This window comes from Pan troglodytes, chromosome 18 (assembly GCF_028858775.2).
Source record: "Pan troglodytes isolate AG18354 chromosome 18, NHGRI_mPanTro3-v2.0_pri, whole genome shotgun sequence".
In the NCBI taxonomy this organism is placed as follows: Eukaryota; Metazoa; Chordata; class Mammalia; order Primates; family Hominidae; genus Pan; species Pan troglodytes.
In genome coordinates this window covers 44,730,757-44,754,113 of record NC_072416.2, presented here as the reverse complement: position 1 = coordinate 44,754,113, position 23,357 = coordinate 44,730,757, and the positions used below count along the sequence as shown (strand labels likewise).

The 23,357-nt window shown below is 44.3% G+C and overlaps 1 protein-coding gene across 6 annotated transcripts in view; it reads left to right on the top strand.

Annotated features, from left to right (window-relative positions):
* Positions 1–22,054, top strand: part of MYLK3 (myosin light chain kinase 3) — a 60,809-nt gene extending 38,755 nt beyond the window's left edge. For 3 of the 6 annotated variants that reach the window (XM_009430731.4, XM_009430733.4, XM_063797095.1), the window contains exons 9-13: positions 4,251–4,321; positions 12,663–12,791; positions 14,648–14,800; positions 15,766–15,898; positions 17,676–19,149. In XM_009430731.4, the coding sequence (XP_009429006.1) occupies positions 4,251–4,321; positions 12,663–12,791; positions 14,648–14,800; positions 15,766–15,898; positions 17,676–17,735 (546 nt within the window). In that variant the 3' untranslated portion in view covers positions 17,736–19,149. Of the gene's footprint in view, positions 1–4,250; positions 4,322–8,121; positions 8,245–12,662; positions 12,792–14,647; positions 14,801–15,765; positions 15,899–17,675 lie in introns of those variants that run through there. The other 3 variants (XM_016929783.4, XM_003315084.6, XM_016929782.4) reach the window with 2 other exon arrangements.
* The last annotated feature ends 1,303 nt before the right edge of the window (positions 22,055–23,357 follow it).

Here is a 23,357-nt window from a genome sequence, read left to right as displayed (position 1 = left end):
CGAAGTTGGACCCTTACCTCATACCATATACAAAAATTAATTCAAAATGGATTGTAGACGTAAATGTAAGAGCTAAAACTATAAAATTGTTAGAAGAAAACATAGTAATAAATCCTTATGACCTTGGATTAGGCAATGGTTTCTTAGATATGACACTAAAAGTATAATTAAAAAAAGATAAATTAGACTTCATCAAAATGAAAAAAATCTCATACTTCAAAGGATACCATGAGAAAAGTAAAATAATAGCTCACAGAATGGGAGAAAATATTTCCAAATCATATATCAGATAAAGGATTTGTATCTACAACATATAACAAACTCTTATAACTCAACAATAGAAAGAAATAACCCAATTAAAAAATGGTCAAAGGATTTGAATAGATATTTATCCAATGAAAACATACAATTGCCACTAAGCACATGAAGTGATTCTCAGCATCATTAGTCACTAGGGAATTGTAAATCAAAATCAGAATGAGATACTATTTCATATCCACTAGACTGACTACAATAAAAAGTAAAAATGACAGACAATAAAAAGTGTTAAAGTCTGGGCACGGTGGCTCACGCCTGTAATCCCAGCACTTTGGGAGGCCGAGGCAGGTGGATCACCTGAGCTCTGGAGTTTGAGACCAGCCTGACCAACATGGAGAAGCCTCATATCTACTAAAAATACAGAATTATCTGGGTGTCGTGGCACATGCCTGTAATCCCAGCTACTCGGGAGGCTGAGGCAGGAGAATCACTTGAACCTGGGAGGTGGAGGTTGCGGTGAGTGGAATCAGGGCACTGCACTCCAGCCTGGGTGACAAGAGCGAAACCCCATCTCAAAAAAAAAAAAAAAAAAAAAAAGCATTAGCTAGGATATGGGAAAATTGGAACCCTCATACATTGCTGGTGGGGTTGTAAAATGTGCATTCGCTTTTTAAAAAGTTTGGCAGTTCCTAAAAATGCTAAACATAGAATTACCATATAACCCAGCAATTTTACTCCTAGCTATACCCCTAAGAGAATTAAAACATAAGTTGACACAAAAACTTGCACACAAATGTTTTTAGCAGCATTACTTATAATAGCCAAAAGTGTAAACAACCCAGATATTCATTAATTTTATTAGTTAACGGATAAACAAAATATGGTCTAATCCATACAATGGAATATTATTTAGCCATGAAAAAGAATGAAGTGCTGATACCTGCTACACAACACGGATAAACCTTGAAAACATTCTGGTAAGTGAAAGAAATCAGACATGAAAGGCCATAGGTTTTATGATTCCATTTATATGAAATGTCCAGAATAGGCAAATCCACAGAGAAAGAGAATACATTAATGATTGCCATGGGGTGGGAAGTGAGGAAAGAATGGACAGGAACTGATGATGGGTATGTTTTTTTTTTTTTTTTTGAGGTGATGAAAATGTTCCAAAATTAGATAGTGATATCATTACACAACTCTGTGAATATACTAAAAATAATTGAATCACACACTTTAAAATGGTGAGGGGCTCATGCCTGTGATCCCAGTACTTTGGGAAGCTGAGGCAGGCGGATCACCTGAGGTCGGGAGTTTGAGACCAGCCTGGCCAACATGGTGAAACCCCGTCTCAACTAAAAATACAAACAAATTTTCTGGGTGTGGTGGCCCACACCTGTAATCCCAGCTACTCGGGAGGCTGAGGCAGGAGAATCACTTGAACCTGGGAGGCGGAGGTTGCAGTGAGCCGAGATCGTGTCACTGCCCTCCAGCCTGGGCAACAAGAGTGAAACGCTGTCCCCACCCCCACCCCAAAAAAGGTGAGTTTTATGGTAAAAATCAGTATTATTTGTATTACTTATAATGTTATAAAATTTAAGTTCACCTGTTTCTTTTGACCTTTTTATTTTTTATTTTTTTATTATTTTTTTTTTTATTGATCATTCTTGGGTGTTTCTCACAGAGGGGGATTTGGCAGGGTCATAGGACAATAGTGGAGGGAGGGTCAGCAGATAAACAAGTGAACAAAGGTCTCTGGTTCAGAGGACCCTGCGGCCTTCCGCAGTGTTTGTGTCCCTGGGTACTTGAGATTAGGGAGTGGTGATGACTCTTAACGAGCATGCTGCCTTCAAGCATCTGTTTAACAAAGCACATCTTGCACCACCCTTAATCCATTTAACCCTGAGTGGACACAGCACATGTTTCAGAGAGCACAGGGTTGGGGGTAGGGTCACCGATCAACAGGATCACAAGGCAGAAGAATTTCTCTTAGTACAGAACAAAATGAAAAGTCTCCCGTGTCTACCTCTTTCTACACAGACATGGCAACCATCCGATTTCTCAATCCTTTCCCCGCCTTTCCCCCCTTTCTATTCCACAAAACCGCCATTGTCATCATGGCCCGTTCTCAATGAGCTGTTGGGTACACCTCCCAGACGGGGTGGTGGCTGGGCAGAGGGGCTCCTCACTTCCCAGTAGGGGCGGCCGGCCAGAGGCGCCCCTCACCTCCCGGACGGGGCGGCTGGCCGGGCGGGGGGCTGACCCCCCCACCTCCCTCCTGGACGGGGAGGCTGGCCGGGCGGGGGGCTGACCCCCCCACCTCCCTCCCGGACGGGGCGGCTGGCCGGGCGGGGGGCTGACCCCCCCACCTCCTTCCCGGACCGGGCGGCTGGCCAGGCAGAGGGGCTCCTCACTTCCCAGTAGGGGCGGCCGGGCAGAGGCGCCCCTCACCTCCCGGACGGGGCGGCTGGCCGGGCAGGGGGCTGACCCCCCCACCTCCCTCCCGGACGGGGCGGCTGGCCGGGCGGGGGGCTGACCCCCCCACCTCTCTTTTGACCTTTTTAAATGTACATTCTAGAAAACTTTAAATTACTATATATGTGGCTCACATTATATTTTTATTGGACAGTGTTATTCTAGATCTTATATAGAAGACAGAGATTTTTAAACACCATTGTCTCACACCTATCTGAGGAATTGTACGACCCCATTGTAACATAAATAACAATGAAAACTTCTGTTGGGAGAAACAGTAGCTGACATTTGCTTTGGAAGCTGTAAAGTGTTTCATGCATGTTATGTCATTTTATCCTCACACCCTCTGGGGGGACAGACAGGAAGAGGTTATTACTCCCGTTTTACATATGGAGACATTGAGTCTTCAGGAATGGGGAGGGACTCATCTCGGGCTACAGAACCAGGTAATGAGCCCCTGGGCCTCAGGCACTGGACCCTGGGTCTGCAAGTCCTGTCTATGATAAGCCCTACATCTTCACTCAGCTTCTCTCCCCAAGCCCCCAACACACATACCCCCAAATTTGTCATGCATGAGCAGCGAGAATCCTTCCAGACTCCCTCAGGGCCTCAGAGCTGATCCAAATGCCCTAAGAGGAGAGGCGTGCCAAGGCTGCCACCCTCATGCCATGGGCCACAGCTGTCACTGCAGAATGGCAGGTGGACATTCAGCAGCTCTGCTCTCCTTAACCAACCAGTGATGCTTTGGTCTCACCCCAGAGGTTCTGATGTAATTGGTCAGGATTGAGGCCTCGGCACTGGGACTTTTTCTTTTTCTTTTTTTTAAAATTCTCTTAGCATTCCAGTATAACATTGGGATTTTAAAAGCTCCCCTGATGATTCCAATGTACAGCCAGGGTTGGGAACCCAGCCCCATACAAGCAGCTCATGGGCCAATTATATATCACAGAGGTATTCTGTTGGGTTCTGAGACGTGAGTTTAGATTTCGTTTAGTTGTTAACATTTAAAAGCATGGAATTTTCACATAAAAACCTGAATTCCTAGCTGGACATGGTGGCTCACGCCTGTAAGCCCAGCATTTTGGGAGGCTGAGGCTGGAGGATCTCTTGAGCCCAGGAATTCGAGACAGGCCTGGGCAACATGGCGAGACCCCATCTCTGTTTTTTAAATTAAAAACAAAACTGACCAAACAAAAAACCCCTGAATTCCCGGCTTCTCTTGAGGACTGAAAAACTCTGGCGTTGTGTCTGCACTCCTACATGGTGACCAGTGTCTGGTACTGGGTAGTGCTGTCCCTTTACACAGGCTGGGAGCCTCGAGTTCCCCACACTCCACACCAATCCTTATTGTCTCACCAGCCCCTTCATGTATTTCCATTATCTATCCAGCCCTTGCAGGGCTGCCCTGAGCCATTCATGTCCCTTGAAGGCTGGAAAACAGAGGCCTATAGACAAGTGTGGCAGCTGCAGACCTCCTCAGCTATTGCTTGGGCTAAGCAGACTTCTTTCTTTCCCAGCCGGAGAACATATTGTGCGTCAATCAGACAGGACATCAAATTAAGATCATTGACTTTGGGCTGGCCAGAAGGTAAGGGGGTTTTATTTAGATACCTTAACAAAATTCCTTGGGACTCTTTGTGGCTCTCTGGGTATGGTTACTCCTGACCCAGCTAATGCTTGAGTTTTGGAACTGATGCAAGAAAGCTCTTGTGTGCAGAAGCTGGTGGCCTTTGACTTGCAGACAGGCCTTGTTGCTCTTGCATGGGCTGGCTTTGTGCTGTGGGCTCTGCTTCTTCCTAAAAGGCTATGGAATTAACTGAACTTCACTCCACCTGTCAGAAGAGAGGAGAGTAATGGTGAAGGGGGCTGCTGAGCGAGGTGCTGGGCTGCTTAGTTCTATGGGTTCCCCAGGCATCCTGGGGCCAGGAGGTGCTGGGCTATGTGATGCATCTGTCACCATCCCTGCCCTCCAGGAAATGACCAGGTTAAATACAAAAAGTATGTGACAGTGTTGGGTGGCGCCATGGGTAGGTGTTTCTGTAACCACTCAGGACTGGTTTACATCTTGGTGAAATGGTGATATAATACATTACCTGCTGGCATGGGGTGGTTATGAGGGTTAAATGAGAAAATACACAGACAGTGTGGACCCATCCTATCCAGGAGGTTAGGTTCTCAAGTTTCAGGGCATAAAGTAAACATTGTAGGCCCAGCACAGTGGCTAATGCTTATAATCCCAACACTTTTGGAAGGCCAAGGAGGGAGGATCTCTTGACCCCAGGAGTTCGAGACCAGCCTGGGCAACATAGCAAGACCTCATCTCTACAAAAAATACAAAAATTAGCCCAGCATGGTGGTGTCTCAGCTACTTGGGAGGCTGAGGTGGGAGGATCACTTGAGCCTGCAGTGAGCCAAAATCACACCATTACACTCCAGTCTGGGCAGTAGAGCTAGACCCTGTCTAAAAATAAATAATAAATAAACATTGTATATTATTTATTATTATTATTTTGAGATGGAGTCTTGCTCTGTTGCCCAGACTGGAGTGCAGTGGTGCAATCTCTGTTCACTACAAACTCTGCCTCCCGGATTCTAGCAATTCACCTGCCTTAGCCTCCCAAGTAGCTGGGATTACAGGCACCTGCCACCACACGTGGCTAATTTTTATATTTTTGGTAGAAATGGGGTTTCACTAAGTGGGTCAGACTGGTCTCAAACTCCTGACCTCAAGTGATCCTCCTGCCTCAGACTCCCAAAGTACTGGGATTACAGGCGTGAGCCACCACATTAGGCCCATTGTATATGATGTTAAAAATCTCATAGTCTCTTAAAATGCCTGAAGCCTAGTGCAGTGTGGCTAATGTTGCTGTGTAGCCCAGGGGTGCCACACTACCCATGGCGCCACCCAACACTGTCACATACTCACTTTTTGTATTTAAACTGGTCATTTCCTGGAGGGCAGGGGTGGTGACAGATGCATCGCATAGCCTAGCATGTCCTAGCCCCAGGAGGCCTGCGGAACCCACAGAACTGAGCAGCCCAGCACCCCACTCAGTGGCCCCCTTCACCATCACCCTACTCTCTTCACAGATAGGTGCTGTGAAGTCCAGTCACATGTGTGCTGAATACTGTGCGCCTGGAGAGCTCCTGCCCACGGCATGCATGCCCAGTGGTGTGGGTTCTTGGCAGTGGTAGTAGCAGACCCTTGGCATTTGGGAAGGCTTCCCCTAAACCTTCAGGCATCCTCAGTTCGTAAACATGGCAGTAGTTGTATGCCCAGCTTCTAGGATTCCTCCAGGATTCTGTTTCCTCCGAGAATGACATTTCTCTGGGAATCACATATCTTCTTTTTTTTTTTTTTTGAGACCGAGTCTCATGCTGTCACCCAGGCTGGAGTGCAGTGGCACGATCTCGGCTCACTGCAACCTCCGTCTCCTGGATTCAAGCAATTCTCCTGCCTCCGCTTCCCAAGTAGCTGGGATTACAGGTGGCTGCCACCACGCCCAGCTAATTTTTGTATTTTTAGTAGAGACGGGGTTTCACCATGTTGGCCAGGATGGTCTTGATCTCTTGACGTCGTGATCTGCCTGCCTGGCCTCCCAAAGTGCTGGGATTATAGGTATGAGCCACCACGGCAGGCCGAATCACATATCTTCTAGGTAGGTCTTTGAGCTGCAGCTGAATTTTCAACTCTTCTGGAAGCTCCTTCTCTCTCCTAATGGCTGGCTGTTTTCTTCTTCCTCTTTTTTTTTCAGACAGAGTCTTGCTCTGTCAGGCTCACTGCAACCTCTGCCTCCTGGGTTCAAACAATTTTCCTGCCTCAGCCTCCTGAGTAGCTGGAACTGCAGGTGTCCGCCACCACACCTGGCTAATTTTTATATTTTTAGTAGAGACAGGGTTTCACCATGTTGGCCAGGCTGGTCTTGAACTCCTGACTTCAAGTGATCTGCCCGCCTCAGCCTCCCAAAGTGCTGGGATTACAGGCGTGAGCCACCACGCCTGGCCCTGATGGCTGTTTTCCATGCAGAAGTAGTTTTGTTATTTCATGGCCACGCGGTACCCTCTATCACATCCACGAGTGGAAGGAAACACAGCATCGCCCTTGGATGCAGAGCCGCGCGCCTGAGCTCAGCTCTGCCTTCCAGCACCTGCCTCCCAAGCAGCACCTACACCCTCAGTGCTGGTCTTCCTGGTCACTCCTCCACTGGTTGAAGTGTAAACATTACCCATTTGCAGTGTGATGATGCATTTTCAGTGCCCCATGTGCTGCTAGTGTAACCGCAGGAGGAATTTCACATCATCCCACGAGACTTTCAGGGTCTCTATCACACAGTGTATTGTAGTTCATGAACAGAAAAAAAATCACATTCAATCTATCATGTTAGCAAATTGCTTAGTATTTTCCCTGGTAATGTGCTATAAAATTCAGATGCCTCTCACATGCTTGCACGTTGTATACACTAGGGCAGTGTTTCTCAACCTATTTCATTATCGCTGCCTGCCCTGTAGTGAGCCCTTTTTGACTTTATTTCCCCAATCGCCTAGTCCCCCTATGCCATGAAATTTAATACCACTATCAGTGGTATTAAGTACTGTGTATCTGTTTATGTTCTGTGGCCCTTTGGAGAGCCACAAACCATTGCAATAGCTAAGGTTGTTTTGTCCCCCAAGAACCTATGTTTGTCCCCCATGGGGCAATATTGTCTTCACTGAGAATGCACACGCTGGTGTATGCAGTACACTCTCAAATACCTGATGGCCCACTGCCAAATGAGCATTTGCAGGGACACATTGTGAACACCAAGAAAGAAGCAATCATTGGACACCCCTGAAATCTGGGAAGGCTTTTCTGAGCAGTTGGCAGAGACTGATGCACAGGATTTGCTGTCTGCAGGCAATGCTGCTATGCTGGCAAATGCTTCAGCACCAGCCTGGGGGAGTGGGGAGTGAGAGGGGATGGGTTTGATTTGTAATCTTTGCCAGGGTTTGCTAATTACACACTACCAAGATGATATCACTGAAGGTGGAGTTGGAAGGAGAGGCACTCAGGACTCCCGTGCACCTGAGAGCCGGCTCTAGTGCAGCACTGCCTGGAGGGGAGGTGGGGGGGGCCCTGTGAGTTATGGGCTGAGAACAGGGTGCATGCTGTGTATGTGCGGGCCGGTTGGGGGAACATACAGTGGAAGATGAGGGCACTAATGGGGAATCCTGAATGCGAGGCTCACACGTCTGAACATTATCCTATAGGCCACAGAGTCTTACCTGGTGGGGATGTGAAAAGGGCTATAGGTCAATTTACCAAAAATTAGTCAAGCCAAAAGCCTCCATGCTGAGTGGCTGTTTGGGGAAAAACTCTCAAATTGTAATTCCTCTGCTCTCACACCACAGCAAACAACACCGAAGACTTCTGTGATCAAAAGCGGGCAGCTGGGTTCCCTACCAGTGAGCAGTGGATGCCAGCTGGGTGTCCTGCAGTTCAGTTCCGACATCCCCTACTGGGAGATAGCGTCAGATCCCACAGGTTGAGGGCTCAGTCCTCAAGGATACCCCCTCTTCCCCCAGACACTGGTCACAAGTGCAGGCCTCTGGAGCTTCTGATGGAATGTCTTCATATTGGGGTTCCCAAGACCCCCTCTTTGGGTTTGCTTAATTTGCTGGAATGGCTCAAATAACTCAAGGAAATACTTACTTACATTTACTTGTTTATATTACAAAGAATACAGGTGAAGAGGGGCACCGGGCAAGGTATGGGGGAAGGGGCATGGAGCTTCCATGCCTTCCCTGGGTGCCCCCTCTCTCCAGGAATCTCCCCATGTTCAGCCATCGGGAAGCTCTCCAACCCTGTCCTCTTGGGGTTTTATGGAGGCATCAATACATAGGCATGATTGACAATGGCATAGAAAGGTGATTGGACAAAAAGCTCATGATCTAAACCCAGCAAGGCCTGTCTTTTTCTTAGCCTCTCTGTGTTGCATTCCTTCCTTTAGGGTAAGGGGCAGGACCCTCTCTAGAATGAGAGTCTTTTGATCCACAGTCAGATTAGAGTCCTGCCTTGGGCAGGTGAAAGAAGGACTGGAGAAGGACAGAGAGAGAGATTCTCTCCTGAGGCCTAAAGTGTCCCAACATTATAACAAGGACTATGCAAGTTAGAAGCCAGGAATAAACATATATATACACACACACACACACACACACATATATATATACACATACACACACACACATATATACACACACATATATATACACATACATACATATATATGCGGGCTATATATATATACACATACATATATATGTGGGCTATATATATATATACATATACATATATATATATATGCGGGCTATATATATCTCTCATAACATCTATCTGTCTATCTATCTATCCATCTATCTATCCCATAACACTACAGTGCCCAATCCATTCAAAAGTGTCAGACAAATTCCTTAACCTGGTCAAGGGCAAGAATTTGCTGGCGGGACCAGAAGCAGAGGGCAAGTTCCAGAAAATAAACATGGTGCCACATGTAAGAGCAGGCCACTCATGGAAAACAGCTGGGCTCTGGTGACGGGCAGGCACCCAAAACCCATGATAATGCAGGAAACCGCACTCCGTGGGGCCGGGCTGGCAGAGACACGGGTTCTGGCTGTGAGGTGGACTGAAAACGTCACAAACAACCTCCATCATCTGGCACACAGGTCATTCAGCAGTTTTATTTAGCAAATTGTTTTTTGCCAAACTGGCCTGCTTCCTGGGCACGGTGTCTTTCCAAGAGGATCTGTGGGGGTTTTGCAGGTTAAGGAAGCATATTCCATGCTGCAGAATAACTAAATGTTTGTAAAGACAAAGGGAATGCTAATTTCCCCCCAGTACAAACTATAGAAAATAAAGTTGGTTTTCAGCAGGGACATGGCTCCTGGTGCAGTGGAGGCACATATTTGTACAATTCTCCGATATCAGGATCTCCAGCAAGAGGGACCAGGGTTATCCCAGGCCAGGCAGTGAGAGCCATCAGTGCATCTAAATAGTGACATGTCCAGGGTTAAGGCTGGAGACACAATGGAAATTATCTTAAACATTTTGGGAGTCCCCTGACTCCCAGTCCAGTGCTCAGACTAGAGTCAGAGCACAAAAGATCCCATTTCATCAGATCCTTTGGCAGAGTAAGAGGATGCCTTCCCCGAGCCCTGTGAGGATACGGTCTCCTATTTGACCTTATGGCCATAGACAGACTTGTGCTAAGAATATGAAGAGAGCGTTTTGATGGATATTTTGACAGCTTTGGGGTGAATGTCTCAGTTAGCTATTGCTGCAATACTGCTGTGTAACAAACCACCCCAAAACCAGAGGCTTAACATGACAGTAATTTATTCCCATCCACACATTTGTGATTTAGCTGGGGGAGTGGTATGCTGGATGCAACTTTAACTAGTACTTACTGTATTAGCTCATGATAAGGAGTTTTGTAATCCAGTTGTTAAACACAGCCATTAGTAAGAATTAAATTCTGTAAGTTTACAAATAAAGAAATTATATTAAAATAGAAGATACTAAATATTCAGACTCCATTGCTTCCTAACTATGCTGCTGTGCTCTGTGCTTGAGGTTGCTTCTGCCCATCGTGTCTCTATGGTGGAAATACTTGAGGGGGGTGCCACTGTGCAGCTCTTCCCACCTTCGTTCAGTGACGTCATGATAATACCTTGACATTGACCATGGTGAAATTGGTATCTACACCACAGAAATTGCAAATGCTACAAATCAGGGCTTTAAAACAACAACAAAAACAAATAGATGATTGTGAAGCATTTACCCACATACCCCTGACTGGGAGTCGCTGATCTAGACTGGGCACAGTTGGGCTTGAATCCAGGGTGCAGGTCAGTGAGGGTGGGTCTGCTCCGTGTGCCCTCATTCTCAGGGTGATGGTGAAGGAGAAAGAGGACAAGCTCTGATGGCCTAGGTTGGCATGGGCCCACTGTCAGTGGGGGTGATATATTACACCTCTTGTGGAGGGAACTACAAAGTCACATGACACGAGGTGTGGCTGTGGGGCACGAAGAGGCACTGGGAACAGTAATGCAACTGGGGAGAGTGGCTTTGGGGGCTTCTCCTTGAGGGGAAGGCTGTTCCCTTAGTTGGAGTTCGGCTCCTGATCCTTGAGTCCTGGGTCAGCTGCTGGGCAGGGGAGGGACAGGTGCCAGAGGAGCGCTTGCCCCCCTAGGCCCAGTCCTTCAACCCCCGTCACCTTGCTGCTCTTTCACTGGATGGGCTCAGCTGTGTTGGCGCTGAGTCTTTGTCTGCCTGGCTCTCAGCAAATTTGGAGGAGAGGAGACTGCTCTCTGAAAGCTGATTTAAAGGAAGCAGGGCATATTGGCAGAATGTTCATTTTATTTATTTTATTATTGTTATTCTCATTTGCCTCATCTATAAAATGGGGACAATAATCCTACCTATTTCATAGGGCTATTGGGAGGAGGGAAAGAGATGCTATACATGTATAAAACTTTTAGCATAGTATCTGGCAAATAAAGTGCCCATGAAATTTTAGCTAGAGACTCTTTTTCTTCAAGAGTGATTCTAAAACACACTGTTTGCCCCCCTTTCCCACTCAACCGTTGACTCTCTTCCTAGCCTTAAACTTCATGTCCAGAACTTTTTCTAATTTTTTATTTTTGGAATTGTGGTTAAAAAAATACATAACATAAAAGTTACCACCTAGTGTCCATCAGTGGATAAAAAATCTGGGGTGTATATATGCAGATGAATACTGTTCAGCTTCAAAAGATAAGGGAATCCTGTCATTTGCAGCAACATGGATGACCCTGTAGGGCATTATGTTAGGTGAAATAAGCCAGGCTCAGAAAGACAAGTACCACGTGATCTCACTTAGGTGTGGAATCTAAAAAAGACAAACTCTTACAGGCAGAGAGTTGGATGGTGGTTACCGAAGACAGGGCATGTGGCACTGGGGAGACGTCGGCCAAAGGATACAATATTTCACTTAGAAAGGAGGAATAAATTCAAGAGAGCCATTGTACAACATGGTGATTATAGTTAATGTATTGTATACTTCAGAATTGCCAAGAGAATAGATTTTAAGTGTTCTCACCACAAAAAATAAGTATGTGAGGTAATACTTACGTTAATTAGCTTGACTTAGCCATCCTACAATGTACACATGTATCAAAGCATCATATATACCGGCTGGGTGTAGTGGCTCATGCATGTAATCCAGCACTTTGCGAGGCTAAGACAGGCAGATTGTTTGAGCTCAGGAGTTTGAGGCCAGCCTGGGCAACATGGTGAAACCTCATCTCTACAAAAAATACAAAAAATTAGTCAGATGTAGTGGCGTGTGCCTGTAGCCCCAGATACTCAGGAGGCTGAGGTGAGAGAATTGCTTGAGCCTGGGAGGCAGAGGTTGCAGTGAGCCGAGATCTTATCACTGCACTCCAGCTTGGGTGACAGAGTGAGACCCTGTCTCAAAAAAAGAAAAAAAAAAGGCATCATATATACCATAAATATATACAATTAGTACATTCACGTTGTTGTGCAACCAATCTCCAGAACTTTTTCATCTTGCAAAACTGAAATTCTATACCCATTAAATAATAACTTCCCATTTTCTGCCTGCCCCTAACCCCTTCCTAATTTCTGTTTCATAAATTTGACTACTGAAAGAAGCAAATGCCTGGAGGAGGAAGACTGTGGTTTTCTGATTCTATCGCTGACTTAGAAAAGCCAGAAGTTTGGGGCCTGGGATCTGATTATTCCCCAGTAATTCACAGGTGTAATGTGGGTGTGGGGTCCAGGCCATATGGCTGATGGGAAGTGGGGAATGTCTGCATCCCACCAGAAATGAGCCCCAGCACCACATCTCCCAGGCCTCACCCCATGCTTCTTTGTACCCTCCCCTTCTCCCCAGGTACAAGCCTCGAGAGAAGCTGAAGGTGAACTTCGGCACTCCTGAGTTCCTGGCCCCAGAAGTCGTCAATTATGAGTTTGTCTCATTCCCCACAGACATGTGGAGTGTGGGAGTCATCACCTACATGCTGTGAGTGCTTAGCACCCTGGCTCTGAAGTGGGGACGGGGGTCATTTGTCTTCCTTTGGGTAATCTTAGAAGGAAAATTTTGAGCACAAGTAGTCTATTTGGGAGGTAACCCCAGGAAACCCCAATAGAGGAATAGGGTAGTGAGATAGGGAAGGAAAGGAGCCAGGGAAGGGTATGTTATCAAGCCAGTTACCATATTTACAAGGCAGTCGTATTTCCAAGTTATAATTTTAGTAGGTTAATATTGAAAAAATTGAGATGTGCCGATATTATTCCCTGGAACAAAGGTCTAAAGGCCTGTTTCTCGGTGAGGAAGGCCTACTTGGGCTTCAGCAGCTGTATCAAAGTTATGGGTGGAGCTGGGCATGGTGGCTCATGCCTGTAATCGCAGCACTTTGGGAGGCCAAGGTGGGAGGATTGCTTGAGCCAAAGAGTTCAAGACCAACCTGGGCAACATAGGGAGACCCTGTCTCTACCAAAACCAAAAAAAATTAGTTGGGCATTGTGGTGCGTGCCTATCGTCCCAGTTACTAGGGAGACTGAGGTGGGAGGATTGCTTGAGCCTGGGAAGTTGAGGCTGCAGTGAGCCATGATCATGCCATTGCATTCCAGCCTGAGTGACAGAGCAAGACCATGTCTCAAAAAAAAAAAAAAAAATTATCGCTTGAGCCATTGAATTTTTTGGTACTGAGACATAAAAGTAATAACTGGAAATAACGAAGGTATTCATCGAGAGTAAGGCCCGATTGTGGGCAACTGGAGTTTCATTCTACTGGGGAACTCCAGAATGCATCATGGAATACCCCCTGAGAGTTATTTCATCTAGGGGGTATTTATACACTAATTCTTACCAGTTATTCCTTGTGGACTAATGGAGATGGGGTGGAATTGATTTCCTGATACTTCTGGGTGGGTAAAGCAAGCTTCAGCTGGAGAGAAAGCCCTCCAGCAAAGACATGCAGGTGCTTTGGTACAAATGGAGCTGGATCATGCCTATAATCCCAGCACTTTGGGAAGCTGTGGCGGGAGGATTGCCTGAGCCCAGGAGTTTGAGGCTGCGGTGAGCTATGATTGCACCATAGCACTCCAGCCTGGGTGACAGAATGAGGCACTGTTTAAAGACAAAACAAAATAAAAACCCAAATGAGGCTGGAGTGCACCGAAGGGGTAAGGGGGTGGGGGGCAGGGCAGGATACCCTTTGTGGCATCATTGAACCCCTGTGCTCCCTGTTTTCTTCTCTGTCTGGCTGTGGACTTCCCGTGGCTGCTTCCTCAGAGGTAAAGTCATGTTTTACTTCTGGTCTCCTGATTATTGTGTAACTGCTGCGCACTGTCCCTGCACTCAGATATGGGAGCTGCGCCAGGCTGGGGAAGTTCAGATCCCTGAGGCTGGCTGTCAGGGTGTCCTGATTCTCTACCCTCCCTCAGGCGGGAACCTAATAAAGCCCATTTTCCTTTGGCTTGGGGCCTGGGTAGCATCTAAATAAGCCTGGCTGTCTCAAGGACATGGAAGGCTATTGCTATTTCTAAAATTAAATCAATGTGTACTTGATAACTGGGTATACCAAGTTGGGCCCTAATTTTACTCTTTACTTCAGGAATGAGGTGGAAAGAGGTGAGCACAAGAGGGGACTTATTCCAAAAATTCTTCTTGCCTCCAAATTTTAAATCCTTCCGCTTCCTCCCTTTAATGAACACACTGGACTCCATCCTGTGGAGAAGTAGTGGAGGTGCTTTTATTTTGAACCCTCTTGGTTCTGGCTAGGTCCACTTGAACTCTGTAAGCTTCTCTATTCTGCCAATGCATGTTGGCAAATGTGGCCTCCGCCTACTGATGGTCCTTTCTCTCTTCTATAGACTCAGTGGCTTGTCCCCATTTCTAGGGGAAACAGATGCAGAGACCATGAATTTCATTGTAAACTGTAGCTGGGATTTTGATGCTGACACCTTTGAAGGGCTCTCGGAGGAGGCCAAGGACTTCGTTTCCCGGTTGCTGGTCAAAGAGAAGAGGTACCTTTCATTGCTTGTCACTCATGGGCCCTTCTGATGGGGACCCCAGGTCTGGGAGCTGGGCAGGGCTGCTGACCGTGAAGGTCCTTCTTCCTGTGGACAAATTCCATTCAAGATTTCTTAGTTTGCTACTTCTTTGGAAAAATAAAGGGAACAGAGAAAGGGACAAAGGAAATCAATGAAACAACAAACAAGTAGGGGCATAAAATATAGTTTTAGAAAGAAGCATATGTAGATTGGTCCTATCTGCAAGTTATCAGTTGTCATAGGCTAAGGTTGAAGAAAAGAACTGAGATATGCAGATGTTATTTCCAGAATAAAGATCTGAATACCTTGTTTCTTGGTGAAGAAGATCTATTTAGGCTTCAGCATCTATATCAAAGTCATGGGTCAAGCCATTTGAGTTTTTTGATATTCAGAATAAGGTAATAACTGGACATAACCAAAGGTATTAACCACCCAAGGCTAAGGCCCAGGAGTCTGGGCTCTAAGACAGCTTGTATTTCCCTGACTTTTACAATTTTGTTTCTTTCTGACTGTGAAAATTTATGTGAGAGGAAAAAAAATTCTAAGTCAGATGAACAAGTTGGCTTTATACTCTGGAAGGAGAAATGAGCTTCCTTCAAATTTCCTGTTCTTTTGCTTCTTTAAGAGCAATTCCAGTCATAGCTAGCCTTCCTACTGCCCTGCTTCAACTTCTCAGCCCCCTCTGGGAAGTGGTTCCTCCCAGAATCACTGGAATATGTTCCCCCTATAGAGGTCAGAGAACATTTTGCTGACAACCTTCTGGCACTTTGAAGGAAGGGAATTTTAGACACAAGGAGTTCCCTTTTTGGTACACGGCATGAATCTGCCTAAATGATTAATCTGTTCCACTGACTCAGGCTTCCTACTCAAGTGAACAGATTTTTGGATGAGAAAAGGCAACTCCAACTAAAAGTCTTAACTGCTCTTTGATTTCACAGCTGCAGAATGAGTGCCACACAGTGCCTGAAACACGAGTGGCTGAATAATTTGCCTGCCAAAGCTTCAAGATCCAAAACTCGTCTCAAATCCCAACTACTGCTGCAGAAATACATAGCTCAAAGAAAATGGAAGGTATTTGGTTTTTCTCTTAGTAAAGGTGGAATTTGTCATCCTAATCTGTCCTTGGAAAAAAACTGCAGCTAAGTTTCCTTTTCTTTTTTTTTTTTTCTTCTTTTTGGGTTTGTTTTTATAGACAGGGTCTTGCTCTGTTGCCCAGGCTGGAGTATAGTGGCATGATCATGGTTCACTGTAACCTTAAATTCCTGGGTTCAAGCAATACTCCCACCTCAGCCTCCTAAGTAGTTGGGACTACAGGCATGTACCACCATGCCTTGCTAACTTTCCTATTTTTTGCACAGACAGGGTCTTGTTAAGTTGCCTAGGATGGTCTTGAACTCCTGGCTTCAAGCACTCCTCCTGCCTCAGCCTCCCAAATTGCTGGCATTACAGGCATGAGCCACTGCACCCAGCCTGTAGCCAAGGTTTTACTTACATTTTGATTCTAAACAGAAAGATTATTTAGGGGGAAAAATCTCTCTCATGTCAAAAGCTGCTAGCTTGATTTAAAAATGTCACAGAGCAAAAATAACTGGCATAAAACTTACATTTGGTTTGTGCTTATATGGACACTTGAAGTGACAGAATGAAGCTTAAGCATATGTTCTCAGTGGCAATCATCGTGAAGCTCCTGAACTAACTGCTTAGAGCTTGAGGCCTGATTCTTCCACATTTCAGAAATGGGAGATAAGAAAGGCCTGTTAAACTTTTAAAACTTTGTAATTTTGTTTACAACAGAATTCTTTAGTCCCATGGACGTAAAACCTATCTTAAAAGCAATTGTGATCCAGGGAAGTGGCTTCCAACAATTTAATATGGACTTAGATCCTCACTGGTGATCCAAAAGCACAAACAAAACCCTTTATGTATGGAGCCAGTACACAAGAATACCTATACATGTACACACTTACCGGGAAACACACAACAAAAATTTGACTCAGGCGTGGTGGCCTGCACCTATAGTTCCAGCTATTTGGGAGGCTGAATGGGGAGGATCACTTGAGTTCAGGAGTTTGAGGCTGCAGTGAGCCGTGATCACGCCAGTGTACTCCAGCCTGGGTGACAGAGGGAGACTCCCATCTCTGTTTAAAAAAAAAATCACAACATTTTCTCTAACAGAATATGATGTATTCTGATATTTTCTATTCTGTGCCACTTGGTTTTATTTTTTAAATGCTGTTCACAACCCACCAATTTGATTTCATGACCCATTGCTCGGTTGTGAATCACAATTTGAAAAACACTGTTCTATCAAAGCATGATGTAGGCTGATGAAAAATAAAAATAAGACACTGTTCTAGGGTGCTCCATTTTTCATGTGAAAAGGGCAGGATAAACCTGGGTAACCTAGTGAGACTGTATCTTTACAAGCAAGACAAAAGTTAGCCGGTCGTGGTGGTGGTTGCCTGTAGTCCCAGCTACTTGGGAGGCTGAGGTGGGAGGATTGCTTGAGCCCAGGAGGTAGAGGTTGCAGTGAGCCAAGATCACGCCACTGCACTCCAGCCTGGACAACAGAGCCAGACCCCATCCTGACCCCCCCTACCCCCTCCCCAAAAAAAGAAAAAAAAGAGGGAAGGATGATGTATCTTCCCACTTCATATTTACTCCCAACATGCCCCTGAAAGTCATGTGACTATTCTATAATTATTTTAGAAACTTGTTTCCCTTTAGGTATCAGATTTAAACCAACCCCAGTGGCTGGACTCACTTAAATCCTTTTATTGTTTCTTCATAAGGCAACTGGTCTAAAATACATGCTTTTTCTTTTCTTTTATTCTCTCCTTGCCTCAAGAAACATTTCTATGTGGTGACTGCTGCCAACAGGTTAAGGAAATTTCCAACTTCTCCCTAATCTTCAACTCTGCTGCTCCAATGGGTCCAGAAATTACTGAGGCCAGTGGTGAAGTGAAGAGATGACTCAAACATTTAAATAATTTGGCTTTTTGGTATTATTGATTCCACTTATTTTGTAAAAATGGTTATGGCTGCTGCCTTCCTTGTGGATGAAAAGTGGCTGTAAAGAAGCTTCCTAAGAACGTTTTTTTCTGCCTTGTAAGATCACTACGTGTGAAATGCTCTGAGTACCTTTCAAATATACCTACTTTTGGTGGTAAGTGTAGGGATGCTTTAGGTAGGTACTTTGCATCTGTCGAATTTAAATTCTAAACTCACACTGATTAAGGAACTCAGTAGACTACTTTGCAGGGGCCATGTTATTCAGTATTATCTCCTCCAGTACAAAGAATTCCTAGAATTTTGATTTGCTCAGGTGTGAGCTGACATTTTATTGTACTACCCCATTCTTGTGTTAAGCCATGTGGATTTAGGACAGTGATCTTCAAACTTGCTTTAACTTATGCTCCCTTTTGAGAATCAGCATCACTTGAAATGTCAAAATATGTCAACTCTCATAGCCAAATCAGAGAAGTGATCATTTTGACTGTGCTTTTTAAATCTCCACACACCTCCACCTCTCTCCTAATTCTGCCTGTCTTAACCCCTCTGTCTTAGTTATAAATTTCTGGTCTTGTAAGTCTGGAAGCTGATAGGCAATTTATGAAAGAGATAAGAATGTAATGAGGTTCAGCTTTCTGAGAAACACAGAAATGATACATCCTGAGATATAAAGGAAAGCTGCTCTTCTGCTGCCTCAGGCTGTAGCACTCTCAATGTTGTCACTCTACACATACACTTTCTATATACATGTACAGTTGACCCTTGAACAGGGTTTGAATTGCAGTCAACTTAAACGTGGATTTTCTTTCACCTTTGTCACCCCTGAGACAGCAACACCATGCTCTCCTCTTCATCCCACTCTGCAGCCTACTCAACAGGAAGATGATGAAGATGAACACCTTTACGATGATCCACTTTCACTTAATGAATAGTAAACATATGTTTTCCTCCTTATGATTTTAGTAACTTTTCTCTAGCTTACTTTATTGTAAGAATACAGTATATAAGCTGGGTGTGGTGGCTCATGCCCATAATCCCAGCACTTTGGGAGGCTGAGGCAGGCAGATCACTTGAGGTCGGGAGTTCAAGACCAGCCTGGCCAACACAGTGAAACCCCATCTCTACTAAAAATACAAAAATTAGTGGGGCGTGGTGGCGGATGCCTGTAATGTCAGCTACTCTGGAGGCTGAGGCAGGAGAACTGCTTGAACCTGGGAGGTGGAGTTTGCAGTGAGCCAAGATTGCACCACTGCACTCCAGCCTAGGCAACAGAGCAAGACTCCGTCTCAAAAAAAAAAAAAAAAAAAGAATACAGTATATGTATATATACACACACACAAACACACACACACACACACGAACACATATGTGTGTATGGGTGTTAATTGACTGTTTATATTATTGATAGGGCTTCCAGTCAACATTAGGCTATTGGGGAGACAAAAGTTATACTCAGATTTTCTACTGCAAGGAGGTAGGCACTCCTAACCCTCACATTGTTCAAGGGTCCACTGTACATTTAAACACTTTTCTACATGCATTAGAGTAGCCCTGTCATCCCTTCACTGAAATCATACTGTTCTCAACATGGCAAGCAACTAACACTTTTTTTTTTTTTGAGACAGGGTCTCACTCTGTTGCCCAGGCTGCAGTGCAGTGGTGTGATCTTGGCTCACTGTAGCCTCCGCCTCCTGGGCTCAGGCGATCATGAGTAGCTGGGACTATAGGTGCCCGCTACTACACCCAGCTAATTTTTGTATTTTTAGTGGAGATAGGGTTTTGCCATGTTGCCCAACCTGGTCTTGAGCTCAAGCGATCCACCTGCCCCAGCCTCCCAAAGTGCTGGGATTATAGGTGTGAGCCACCACACCCAGCTTCAACTAACACATTTACGAACTTGTATACATGTATATTTAGATACTTTACCAACTTGTAAAATGGTTAAAGGAGTACTTTATTATGAAAAAATATACAATCTTTAAAATTTCCTTACTTCTACATGATTTTTGTGCTATTCCCATTTTTTTTCTCAGGTGAGCAGCTTTAGTTTTTTATTTTTTTTGAGAGAGTCTTCCTCTGTCACCCAGGCTGGAGTGCACTGGTGTGTTCTTGGCTCACTGCAACCTCTGCCTCCCGGGTTCAAGTGATCTTGTGCCTCAGCCTCCCAGGTAGCTGGGATTACAGGCGTGTGCTGCCACGCCCAGCTAATTTTTGTATTTTTGGTAGAGATGGGGTTTTGCCATGTTGGCCAGGCTGGTCTCGAACTCCTGACCTCAGATGATCCACCTGTCTTGGCCTCCCAAAGAGCTGGGAATATAGGCGTGAGCCACTGTGCTTGGCCTCAGGTGAGCAGCTTTAGTCAATGTTGTGAATTTTAGATTTTAATTAGACATGCAACAGTTTCACTACCTTTCAGGATTTTTGTCCCATAACAGAGGCTCTTGCTTTTTGACAGAGAGGTAGGCAGGTGGAGAGGTTATCCTGCTGCTGCAGTTCTCAAGTTGTTAAGTTTCCTCTGGAAGGCTAACCCTTGTTGGGAACTAACAGTTTCAATACCAGCAAGTCTAGGCCTGCTCCAAGTTGGTCAGCTGAAGAATGAACATCAGAAGACACAGCTGCTGGAAGTTGTCCTTTGATGAGACAGTGATAGTGATTTGGTAAAATGTCTTATTTTTTAAATGTCAGTTATCTTTCTTTAAAAGGTTTTTTGAGGGCAGCCTCCAGAAGGAGCTAGAGAGTATATTTTATAGTTCTATTGTGGTTCATACCCTGTTTTCGACTTAGGATTCTGGAGAATGCTATGAAACATCTCCCCAGAAAAAGACAGTTAATTACCATATCTAGAGCAGCACTGCCCAACAAAAATATAGTACAGGCTATACACATAATTAAAACATTTCTAGTAGCTTCTCTAACAAAACCCATTGAAAGTCAATTTTAATAATTTATATAACAGTGTATCAAAAATATTTCAATATGTAATCAACATAAAATTGAGATACTTTACCAGCTACTAGGGAGGCTGAGGCCAGAGAATCACTTGAACCCAGGGGGTGGAGGTTGCAGTGAGCCAAGATCACACCATTGAACTCCAGCCTGGGCAACAAGAGCAAAACTCTGTCTCAAAAAAAAAAGAGATATTTTATATTCTTTTTCTCATACTAAGTCTCAAAAATCTGGTATATTTTACACTTAAAAACACATGTCAAGGCTAGGCATGGTGGCTCACATCTGTAATCCCAGCACTTTGGGAGGCCAAGGTGGGCAGATTGTTGGCCAACATGGTAAAACCCCATCTCTAAAAATACAAAAATTAGCTGGGCGTGGTGGCGCATACCTGTAATCCCAGTTACTTGGGAGGCTAAGGCACAAGAATCACTTAAACAGGAGGCAGGGGTTGCAGTGAGCTGAGATCACACCACTGCACTCCAGCCTGGGTGGCAGAGCAAAACTTTGTCCCCACCCCTGACAAAAAACAAACAAACAAACAAACAAAAAAAAACCTGTCAATTCAGATGCTAGGTTTTCATCAGATGTACTTAATCTGTATTTAGATTTCTTAAAACTTACTGTGGAAAATGTATTTACATACTCAAGTTATTTGAAACATAACTCACAGTTTTCCAATAACTGAAGTATCCACTTTTACATGTATTAAAATTAAATAAAATTAGAAATTCAGTTCTGCAGTTGCACTAGCCACATTTTAAGTGTTTAATAGCCACACGTGGTTAGTGGCATCTATATTGGACAGGGCAGATCTAGAGAGAATCCTGTATCTAACAATTTTAATTTTTTTCCCTTTATGCTGTTATTCCTTACCTAGAGAAACAATTTCCCTCCAAAGTTCCTTTGAGGGGTCTGTTTAGGCCAGGCCAACACAAGTGACCTATGTGGATTTTAGCATCCTTTTTTTGAAATTTGAGGTTTTATGAAGCTTGAGTTTTTCTGGATATTTTTAGTAATTTGCTGGTGTGTACTTAGCTCAAATATTTGATTGCAACTGTGTTGGGTCAACTATTTCTAATGGGACTTTTCCATTTGCATGTACAGTCACTGGAAACTGCTGGGCAGAGAAACTCTAAAAGGATGTTGGGGCACACTTTTTCCACCTGTCAGATTGGTGAAGAATTGGTGAGGTTGTGGGGAAAATGGCATTCTCCCAGTTTTGATGGATATGTATCCAAATAAAAGTCATTCCCATGCTTTCTTTCATCCAGAAATTTTATTTCTAGAAATTTATCCCTCCGTACTTGAACAATTGTATAGAGATTTATTCAAAATGATGTTTACTACAGCACTGTTGCTTATGGCCCAGTAAAAACAACCAACACATGCCTATTAGTTTGGTTTTAGTTAAATGAATTTTGCCACATCCATGTAGTGGAATACCTCACAGCTGTTATAGATAGATCTAGATATACTGAAAGCCATTTTTTCTTAAAACAAATTATAGAATGTATATATGGTATCATCCCATTTGTGAAGAGACATATGCTTATATGTGCATTAAAAAACCATAGGATATGCAAGAAACTTAACAGTGGAGTGTGAAAAGTGGGTGATTGGGAGAGGGGGAATTCCACTTTTCATTTATCTTTCTGAACCTTTTGAATCTTTTTTTTTTTTTTTTACAATGAGCATGTATTCCTTTTTTTTTTTTTTCTTTCCAAGATGGAGTCTCACTCTGTTGCCAGGCTGGAGTGCAGTGGCGCAATCTCGGCTTACTGCAACATCCACCTCCCGAGTTCAAGCGATTTCTCCTGCCTCAGCCTCCCAAGTAGCTGGGACTACAGGCATGCGCCACCACGCCCAGCTAATTTTTGTGTTTTTAGTAGAGATGGGCTTTCACCATGCTGGCCAGGATGGTCTCGATCTCTTGACCTCGTGATCTGCCCACCTCGGCCTCCCAAAGTGCTGGGATTACAGGTGTGAGCCACTGCGCCTGGCCTGCATGTGTTAGATTTATAATTAAAAATTCACAACTCAATGTCAAGTGTGAACCTTGTGTTGACCCTGATTTGAGCAAGCAATAAAAAGATATTTTTGAGATATTTAGATTATGAATTTCACATTTGATGATAGTTACTATTAATTTTGTGAGGTGTGATATTGGCAATGTGGTTAGATGACTTCAGAGAAAAAGGAAGGTATAGTTAAGCAAGTATGGCAACATCTAACAACTTGGGTCTAGGTGATGTGTATGGGTTTCATTATACTGTCCTCTTTACTGTTGTATGTATTTGAAAACATTCATGACAAAAAAACTTTTTAATCAGTTAAATAAACCATGAAGAACGGTTAAAGAAGTGAGCTTCCAAGAAGTGTTTATAATAACAGTACTGAAACACACGAATTCACTAACTAGTAAGCATCTGTATTAGTCAGGGTTCTCTAGATGGACAGAACAGGATATCTATATATATATGTAATATGTATATATGTAATATGTATATATATGTAATATGTGTATATATATGTATATAAAGGGGAGTTTATTAAGTATTAACTTACATGA